Source organism: Pelophylax lessonae, assembly GCF_965119305.1.
Source record: "Pelophylax lessonae genome assembly, chromosome: 10".
Lineage (NCBI taxonomy): Eukaryota > Metazoa > Chordata > Amphibia > Anura > Ranidae > Pelophylax > Pelophylax lessonae.
Window position 1 is genome coordinate 42842979 of NC_138777.1, and position 10514 is coordinate 42853492.

Here is a 10514-nt window from a genome sequence, read left to right on the forward strand (position 1 = left end):
TATTGGATAGGTTTTATAGCAGAAAAGTAAAAAATATTGGGGTTTCTTTTTCTAAATTTTTTAGGCTTTCTTCGTTTATATAATAAAAAAAAAAACACCCAGAAGTGATGAAATACCACTAAGGCTCCGTTCACATGTGAGCGTATGGATCGCGGGCAGAACCGCTGCGGTTCCGCCCGCGATCCGGAGATTTATTGCAAATCGCGGGACGCCTAGCGTTGCCCGTTGATTTGCAATAGCCCCCCAAACGCCGAGCGATGTTGCCGCGATTTCCGCCTGCCGAATCGCGGCAACATCGCGCAAACAAAATCGCGGGACGCAATACGCTCCAAAGAAGTACAAGAGCTTCTTTGGAGCGTATTGCGTCCCGCGATTTTGTTTGCGCGATGTTGCCGCGATTCGGCAGGCGGAAATCGCGGCAACATCGCTCGGCGTTTGGGGGGCTATTGCAAATCAACGGGCAACGCTAGGCGTCCCGCGATTTGCAATAAATCTCCGGATCGCGGGCGGAACCGCGAATGCAGCCTTAAGAAAAGCTGTATTTGTGTAAACAAAAAAAAAAAAAAACTAAAAATTATATAAAAATGTAGCTTGTGTAGAGTGCTGCATAAGACCCCGTTCACACTGGGGCGACCTGTCAGGCGACCTGCCATAGATTAGCACAGGACCCGTTCTAATAGGAGTGACACAAGTCGCTCCGACTTAGAAAAAGGGTCCTGCACTACTTCAGGGCGACCTGGAGCGACCTGCATTGACTTTAATGTTATGAAGTCTGTGGCGGCCGCTCCGAGGTCGCGGTGCAAGCTGCGCACCACGACTTCACAGGTCGCCCCGGCAAGTCGGGTCACCCCAGTCACCCCAGTGTGAACGGGTCTTAATGTGCAATTACCAGTAAAAGTAGCACAGTGCTGAATAGCAAAAAATCTCCTGGTCATGAAGGGGGTAAAACCTTCTGGAGGTGAAGTGGTTAAACCATGGGTGGAATAGAAATAAAATAATCCCCCCCCCCTAGTACTCACAGTGGGGGGAGGTTTCAGCAGCTCTTTCCTCAGGATCCCGTCATTCAGTAAGGCCAGAAGATTGGACGATGAATAAACTGACACAGAAAAACAGGCTGTAAGAACACTAGAAGAAGCAGCCAATCGCAGAGCTTCATTCACAAATAAATTACACAAATTATCTCAGCTCTGTAATCAGGAGCATTTCATTGAAGGTGGATTTTTGATGCAGACAGTGCGAGTCCCTACATTTGACTTCATATTTTATTATACAGGATTTATATATTGCAGCACTTTACATCATCCTCTTGTGGTCCCTGTACAGTAAAGCTCAGACTGGGAGAGGGAGAAGCAGTCTAGGGAGCCACAGTGAGTTGTGTCGCAGGGATCATGTGCTAATTAGGAACATGCTGCTGATAGGAATGGAGAGAAGAGTAACAGAAAGATGAGCTCATCTGTCCGCTGCTTCTCCTTTCATTGTCCAATCACAGTCTGGGGGAGGAACTAGACCTGTAAGTGTTACTTAACTGCAGCAGAAAAATCTGGTCTCCTTCCCTGCCAGACAGGACTGTGCGGCAGAGCTGAGTAAATCTCAGAACGAGATGAACAGGAGTAGAAATCCTGTGGCGGGTAAAAGCAGTCTCACGTAATGTGTCCTCAGTTGTTGCACGTCCGCAGTCTCTGATCATCTCTTGTTGCACGTCTGCAGTCTCTGACCGTCTCTTGTTGCACGTCTGCAGTCTCTGACCGTCTCTTGTTGCACGTCTGCACTCTCTGACCGTCTCTTGTTGCACGTCTGCACTCTCTGACCGTCTCTTGTTGCACATCTGCAGTGTCTGCTTTCTGTAGCATTACATTCACTGAATCGGGTCCCTCTTCGGCTCTCCTGGCTCCTCCCTTCTCCCTCCTGTTGAGTGCCCCCACATCAAGCAGCTCGCTATGGGGGCTCCTGAGCAGAGTCACAGCTCAGTGTGTCCATTCAGACATGGAGTCGTAGCCAGGCCCGCCCCCTCTTTCCTCATTGGCTCCCTGACTTTGATTGACAGCAGTGGGAGCTAATGGCTCTGGGCTGCCATCTCAGCCAATGAGGAGGGAGAGTCCCGGGCAGCCGAGACACTCCTACAACATCACTGGATAGAGATGGGGCTCGGGTAAGTATTGAGGGGGGGGGGGGGGACTGCTGCACACAGAAGGTATTTTTTAATCTTAAAGTGGAGCTCCAGCCTTTTCTGTGTTTATTAAAAGTCAGCCGCTACAAGAAGTGTATCTGCTGACATTTAACAAACACATACTCACCTGTTCCACGATCCAGCGATGCTGCCGCCCGAAGCCTCCATCCTCTCCCTCTGGTCTCAGCGGCACCGGCATCACTAGCGTGGGCAACCGGCTGTGACAGCTTGCGGCTTCACAGCCGGGTATGGACTGCGCGAGTCACGCTGCCTGTCTTGATTGGCCTGACATGTCCCAGAAGATTGCAGGGAGGGAGGGGGAGAGAAGAACTTCTGCTCTGGGCGCCGCGGTGTTCCGAGTGGGAGCGGGTACCTGTCAAAACTAGGTACCCGCTCCCCCCCCCCAAAAAAAATGACATGCCAACTGTGGCGGCATGTCAGGGGGTTAGGTGGAACTCCGCTTTAATGCATAGACTTTCACTGCCCTGACGACGTCAAACGTACGACGAAATGCTTTGGGAGGGACCAGACGTGACGTCACCACGCCCCTCGGCCGATTCTTACAGGAACGCTGCACCTGGTTCGCCTAGGATTTTTATACATGTTGGTTTACACATTGTATCATGTGAGTGTATCCTCTTATAATAAATAGAATTTCTTTTAACTGTATTACGCTATGGATCCTTCTATTTATTTTCATGGCCCTTGGATTTTGTATATCATCTGCAAACCCTTTGAATGAATTACCCTGGGGATTGCTATGAATGAATTACCCTGGTGATTTCCATGAATGAATTACCCTGGTGATTTCCATGAATGAATTACCCTGGGGATTTCCATGAATGAATCACCCTGGGGATTTCTATGAATGAATCACCCTGGTGATTGCTATGAATGAATCACCCTGGTGATTGCTATGAATGAATTACCCTGGTGATTGCTATGAATGAATCACCCTGGTGATTGCTATGAATGAATCACCCTGGTGATTGCTATGAATGAATCACCCTGGTGATTGCTATGAATGAATTACCCTGGGGATTTCTAGGAATGAATTACCCTGGTGATTGCTATGAATGAATTACCCTGGGGATTTCTATGAATGAATTACCCTGGGGATTTCTATGAATGAATTACCCTGGTGATTTCTACCTGGTGAGGAAAATCCTCAAAAAGCGCTCAAGGCTTGTCCAATAATTTGGAAGCCAAATCTATTTGGTAAGCGGCCAATTTTTTATCACACTTGCTGGTGCCCCCTTTTCTTTCAGGAGTTGGGAAGATTGGCTCTACCTGCATGCTGGGACTTGTGGTTCCTCCCTAAGGATAGTGTTTTCTTCACTACTGGAGTGTGTTTTCACTTTTATAATCCATGGACACTTTTTTAGGATAAGGACACTTCTTGCACGATCTCTATAATATATTTATTTTTGTATTTTTATATATTTATCACTGTGGTTGATGTATGAATTTGTTTTCACAGCACGTCATGTCACTTTGTTGCTAGCGCTGCACTGATTACTATAAGGCCCCTTTTACACTTATGCAACTTGTCCTGCGATTAGGAACTGCAAAAATCGCATGACAAGTTGTTCTCCATTATTTCCAATGAGTACCGTTCATATCTGTGCGACTTGAAGTTGCACCGACTTCAAAGTAGTCCCTGCACTACTTGTGTCCCAATTTTAATGCATTGAGATCCAAAGACATAGGCATTGCTTCAAGCCCAGTCAAAATCACATCAAATTTGCGGCAGCAAAATCGCGGTAAAATCATGCGACTTTTAGGTCGCACAAGTGTGAAAGCGGCCTTATGCATAGAATGCATTAAGATAAAAAAAACCTTCTGACTTTACAATCACTTTAAAGGTCCCCTATATCTATTACATTGACCACCACAGTGTTCACCAATAATAATAAACCAACTACAGTAGAATATGACGGCTGTCTTGTATGGGGAATGGACTCTGCAGACCCCTCGGTGCTTAGCGATCATTCACACCAACCTGCACACTACAACACATGCATGCTGGTCTTTATTTTCTACAGACAATGCGATGCGTTGTTACAATGTATCACACAGTTCACTTTTTTATTTTTTTATTTCAACTTTATTGAAGTGTCACAAAATGATCCTCCATTCATCTCCTCCATTGCAGCACGTTGCGACACACTGCGATGACACGCGGCGTTGCGTAATATTGCGCACATTGCATGTAGCATTATGGTTTCAACATGACACATAGAAAAAGGAAAGATTGTGCTTACCCAGCTCAGACAGCTCATGGGAATCGGTGAATCGTCCTTAGAAAGAGAGAAAGATGAGTGTTAGATTGGAAGGAGCAGTGCAACACAAAAAGATGAACTAAAAGCTGTATCTGATTGGCTGCCACTGGCTGGTACACAATACAGGCAATAATCCCAGCCAGATTAAAAACTATCCAAAGCCAAAAATAAAAAAATCACATTTATCGCAGCTCACCTGTCCTTGGATGTGGTGGCTGCATTCATTTTCTTTTTAGGCTTTTTTTCCACCTGGTAATCCTGCTAGAAAGGCCTAGGGGCCTTTTACACGGGCGATCCGATCCGCCTGTCAGTTTTTTTTAGGCGTATCTGATCGGATCCTCAATGCATCCCTATGGGGCAGTGGATGTCAGCAGAGACATCTCCACTGCTATCCGCTGCTATCCGATCCGACCCTGTCCGTGAAATCCGGACAGATGGAAACCCTATTTTCCATCCATCTGGAGGATCGGATCGGATGAGAATGGACAGGCGGTCCGTTATCATCTGATCTCCTCATAGAGGACAGCGGGGATCTGACAACTCCATCTCTGCACATAGAGCGGAGATGGAGCTGTCATCCGCCTGCTCAGCGGGGATCGGTGGATCGATCCCCCACTGAGCAGAACGGACTCCGCCGGGCAGTGCGCCCGTGTGAAAGGGCCTTAAACACAGAGAGTATATCCTGAATAAATCAAATCTTGGCAGCTTTCTTGTGCCTGGGAGGCAGAGGTCCAGTGCCCAGATTGGTGTCAGTAGGGCAAGGATTGGGGGTCAGTAGGGCAGTGGACGGTGGCTGTATTTACTTTTTATATTTTCTATTATTATTTATACTGTTATTTTTTACAATATTTTTAGGAGCCCCATGAGGAGGCTTTGGTGAAATATCAGGGGTCTAATCAGGGGGAATCTGCACCACATAGGATGATTAGGGTGTGCCAAGGCACACCTGGCACACCCTGTGGGCACACCTATGCCCAGACCACTGCCAGCTGCCTGCATAAATCTTTGAAAGGCTTAAGGCTGCATTCACATGTCAGCGTTTGGATCGCGGGCAGAACCACCGCGGTTCCGCCCGCGATTCGGAGATTATTGCAAATCGCGGGACGCCTAGCGTTGCCCGTTGATTTGCAATAGCCCCCCAAACGCCGAGGGATGTTGCCGCGATTTCCGCCTGCCGAATCGCGGCAACATCGCGCAAACAAAATCGCGGGACGCAATACGCTCCAAAGAAGTACAAGAGCTTCTTTGGAGCGTATTGCATCCCGCGATTTTGTTTGCGCGATGTTGCCGCGATTCGGCAGGCGGAAATCGCGGCAACATCGCTCGGCGTTTGGGGGGCTATTGCAAATCAACGGGCAACGCTAGGCGTCCCGCGATTTGCAATAATCTCCGGATCGCGGGCGGAACCGCGGCGGTTCTGCCCGCGATCCAAACGCTGACATGTGAATGCAGCCTAAAGGGTAACTCCACTTTTGTTGAGAAAATAAAAAAATAAATAAAAAAAAATAAAAAACATTCCCCTCTGGGTGATCTCTGTACATTGCAGGGATTTTAACGAACTTTGTTGCAGATTCCTACCTTTTGTTATTCTGAAGAAATCATTGTCTGTTCTCCTGTGCTGAGTGAGTCTAATTGGAGTGGGTTCATAATTATCTATCTGCTGTGGCAGCTGCAGAGCTCTAATGAGGAAATCTGCTGGGCCTGCATCCCTTTAGATGGAGGCCCAGCAGATTTCCTCATTAGAGCTCTGCAGCTCCTATTGGGAGTATTTTACCAAAAACGACAATATTGTTGCAGGGGATGCCAGAAATCTGACTTGTATCGTAGTGCAGACTTCTGGGAAAATTGGTGAGCCAATCACACAAGCAGGAAATGATGTTTCTGGGGTGTGGTCAGTATACATTCTGTGTACAGAACAGCTCCAGGTGGCCATATTGCATTGCATTTTCAGAAAAATTACAAAAGCTGCAGATTGAAAAGGAAAGTTTGTTTTAATAACATTCAATTACAATATGATTTGTGTCACAATTGTATACGCTATATTGTTTTTTCTTTATTTGCTGATTTTTTTTCCCCCATGAAAGTGGAGTTACCCTTTAAATTCCCAGCAGCTGAACACTGTACTACACAGTACGGCATTTAGGGTCATCTGCTTTCGGTTAGGGTTGCACCATTTTTTTTCCACTGAGTACAAGTATCGATACTTTCAGTCAATTACTGAATGATACCATTACCTTTGCAGTGCGATTTGAGCCCATACAAAATGAACGTGATTGGAACAGGAATACGGTGCGATTCCTGTCCCATTCATATGTGGCTTCCCGCACCGCTCCTGTGTAAACCCAGGCGGCAGTCACTACAACAAGCCTAGGTCCACAGAGGAGCGGTGGGGGAAACCGCATGCTATTTATGCAGGAATCGCACCACATTCCTGTTCAAATTGCATGCAATTAGTTGCAGGGCGATTTATTTTTGTATGGGCTCAATCACACCACAAAGAAATTTGGTTTCGGGTATCAGAGCATTTGTATGGGTATTCATTCAATACTTTTATTGCAGGAATTCTGTGTTTCAGGCGTACGACATGTACGGCCCTAAAGCCCCGTACACACGCAGAGATTGTTGGCCGTAAATTGTCGGCCAACGTCCGATCGGCCGATTGTAGGCTTGTTAGTATGATGCTTCCGACAACCAACTGCGACTTTTTGGCTGAATAAAATCTGGTGTGCATGCTATAAAATTTTTGTTGGCCAACAACACAACGGCCGATTGTTCCTCAGTCAGTACAGATTTCGGCAGACAAAAATCAGATGAGCAAGACTGGGCATGCTCAGAGAAGAAAAAACACACGGAAAGTCAACCATCACATGACATCACTTCTGAAGTTGGTTTTTGTTGGCCAACAAAAGTCCAGTGCAAGTCTAGAGCACATTTCAACCAACAGACAACACTGGACAAAAGTCGGCCGATTGGTCGGCCAACAATCTGTGCGTGTGTACGGGACTTAAGGCTCCATTCACATACAGGCGTTTCGGATCCCCAACTATTGCAAGTAGCGGGACACCCGCGCGATTCTTGTGACTTGCAATGGCACCCCAAACGCGTTGCGATTTTTGCCACTAATGTTGCCCGGTGAATCGCAGTAAAATCGCACAAACAGAATCATGGGACGCCTGTCTCCCAAAAGAAGTACAAGAAACTTTTTTCTTTTGATTCTGTTTGCCTGATTTTACCCCGATTCGTCGGGCGACAATCGTGCCGCGTTTGGTATGGCATTGCAAGTCACAGGAATCGCACGGGCGTCCCGCGACTTGCAATGGTTCGGGATTGCGGACAGAATCGTGGAAATTCTGTCCGTGATCCAAAACGCCAATATGTGAATGGAGCTTAAACGTGAGTACCGCCGATGGCTCTAAACAGCGTCCAGCTGCCAGGGATTTCAGCCTGTCATTGATTTTGGCAGGCTGCTGGCAGTGGGGCCGGATGCTGCACCTGTGCCTCCGGGGTCCAAGAAAGTGCCGGAATTCGATGCACATGGGCCATGGAGCCTAACACACTTCCTGCCCTTTTTAGAACTACAGAACACCTTCCCCCCTTATCTCCAGACATAAGAGGGAGGTTAAAGTAAAACTAAAAGGACATTTTTTTTTAGTTTTGGATAGAGTGGAGAGGGATTAGAACCCCTGTCAGTTTTTATTGCTGTCTGTGTCCCCATTAGGAAGATTCACAATCTCTATTTCTCCTGTTTACCATTATCATTGAAAAAAGAAAGTAAAAGAAAATCCCCAATTTCGGGTTGTCACTAGAAAAGTAATAGATGGGAAATCTTCCAATGGGGACATTGCTTCTGATGACCTGAGGAGCTCCCAAGGATTTTCCTTAATTTGCAGGGATTTCCTCTCACTTCCTGTATGGCTATGGGACAGGAAGTGATGGGAAATCTCCCCAATGGGACACAGATGGCAAAAAAGAATATAAAAAAGGAGTTATTATAACCCTCCTATACTCCAAAATGAAAAAAAAAAGTTTTTCCTATACTCCTACTTTAAGAGATGAGCGTGAAAAAGTCCTGAAATGCGTGTATTGCAGCAGCGGCCGCTATTGGTGGGTTTCCTGTTTCGGATCAGACAATCAGGACGTCCATCATGATAGAATCGGATTTATTGTTGTAGTTCCAGGAAAACAATCTGGTGCTTCAATGTAACTCCAACAACAAACTCTACAGCGCTCTTTATGAATTCCCTGCAGTGTCTGTCCCAATCTCAGCACTGCAGTGCAGGCTTAGGGCTCCCTCACACATGCTTTGCTCTTTGAAGAGTGATCCGTGTTCAGATCGCTCTTCAGAGAGCATTTGACAGGAGGTGAGGTGGCGTTATATCACCTGCTTTAACCCCTTGCACCCCACAGCAGCGCGCTGCAGCCATGTGCATTGCCTGTGGATGGCCCATGCAGAGCGGATCAGTTCACTTGTATGGGTCGCGTTCAGCAGGCGCTGCAACAGCCTAAAAGGTATGGAATAGCTGAGGGGGGTGGTAAAACTGCAGCTCAACCTCTGGGTTTTACTGTCCTCCAACTGCTAGCATGTATGAGCCCTTACATTGTTACAGCAGGCAGTAAGGCGGCAACATAATGGCTTTCAGCCAGCGGTCAAACCCTGTGGTGGGTCACTTTTCAGAGGAGCTGCAAGGTCTGCCGTAAGTGTAAGGGCTCGCCCACATGCTTGCGGCTCCTCTGAAAAGCGATCTGCAGTGTATTACTTTTCAGAGGTGTTCTGACAGGTAGGGAAGAGGCAATGTCACCCCTTCCCTGCCTGCTTTAACCCTCAAAATGCTGACCCAACACACTGCAACAGCTTGCCCTCGCAGGGTGGTTGTGGCACAGCACCATTCACTTATATGGGTCTCATTTGGCAGCAAGGTGCCGTTTCTTTTTGCAAAGCATTGCTGCCATGGCATGGGCACAGCTCCGTGCAACTGCATTGGTGTGGGCAGCTGGATGTGGGATTAGGGGGCGGTAAAACTGCATTTTTTTTCTTTTACAGACTTTAGCGACCCATGTGAATAAGACCTGAGTGTATCGGCGCATAGAAGTCACGGGCAATGCAGGTAAAATGTTGGCACCCGGTATTACCAATCCTCGGTCAATCAATGTTAACCCTTTCCACTACTAATCTTAAAGTCACAATGAAAACGCACATCAGCGCACAAAGGAAACGCATTGATGTAAATGGGCGCTAAGGACAGGCAGCAGGCGAGGATGCAGTATGAAGGGGGTAAGGTTCAGAGTGCGGGGATGCAGTATGGAGGGGGTAAGGTTCAAGGAGCAGATGGGTCACAGTGCAGCCTGACCCCCCTCCCATAGAGGGATATGGGTGTACAGGCGTTGTCACGGTCTATCCTCATACCTGCGATCAGGTAGGACAGCATGCGTACTGCCCCCTCCAGCTGGGTGGCCCCGGTGGGGTTGTGGATGACGAACTCCTTGTACCTGCGGCTCAGCTCCTCCAGCTTCTCCCAGTACCGAGCTGCCATCCTGCTCCCCCAGCTTCACCTCTTCCTGGTGACACCAAACTACCCCGCCTCTGGCCATGCCCATCTGTGGGCGGGGATTACAGATTAACCCCCTGTCTCCCAGACACTTTTCTGCTGTTTTAACATTGCCATGGCGTGTGCTGAAAACGAAGGCGGACAGTTCTTTTATTTAGTGCAAACTGTGGCCCTCCAGATGTTGCAGAACTACAAGTCCCATGAGGCATAGCGAGACTCTGACAGCCACAAGCATGACACTTAGCGGCAGAGGCATGATGGGACTTGTAGTTTTGCAACAGCTGGATGGGCCACAGTTTGCATATCCCTGATTTTGAAAGTCACAGCGCCGCTACAGTGAAAAGAACTCAATAAAACGTCACTTGTGACAGTTCAATAAAGTTCTAAAAAATGAAACAGTGCCAAGTGCTGGAATCAATGCAGGGAACCAGCGTATTCATACCATTCCTCCCAGCGCCGGTGCGTTCAGCGCAGCTTGATGGTGTGAATGACCCCCTTATGCTCCATTCACACCTGCCG

At 47.6% G+C, this 10514-nt stretch overlaps 1 protein-coding gene across 2 annotated transcripts in view; it reads right to left on the reverse strand.

The window, feature by feature from the left end:
• Positions 1 to 10020, reverse strand: part of PEX16 (peroxisomal biogenesis factor 16) — a 36324-nt gene extending 26304 nt beyond the window's left edge. For both annotated transcript variants that reach the window (XM_082271090.1, XM_082271089.1), the window contains exons 1-3: positions 9854 to 10020; positions 4432 to 4467; positions 1020 to 1096 (exon numbers count right to left, since the gene is read on the reverse strand). In XM_082271090.1, the coding sequence (XP_082127216.1) occupies positions 1020 to 1096; positions 4432 to 4467; positions 9854 to 9980 (240 nt within the window). In that variant the 5' untranslated portion in view covers positions 9981 to 10020. The remainder of the gene's footprint in view (positions 1 to 1019; positions 1097 to 4431; positions 4468 to 9853) is intronic.
• Between the last annotated feature and the right edge of the window lie 494 nt (positions 10021 to 10514).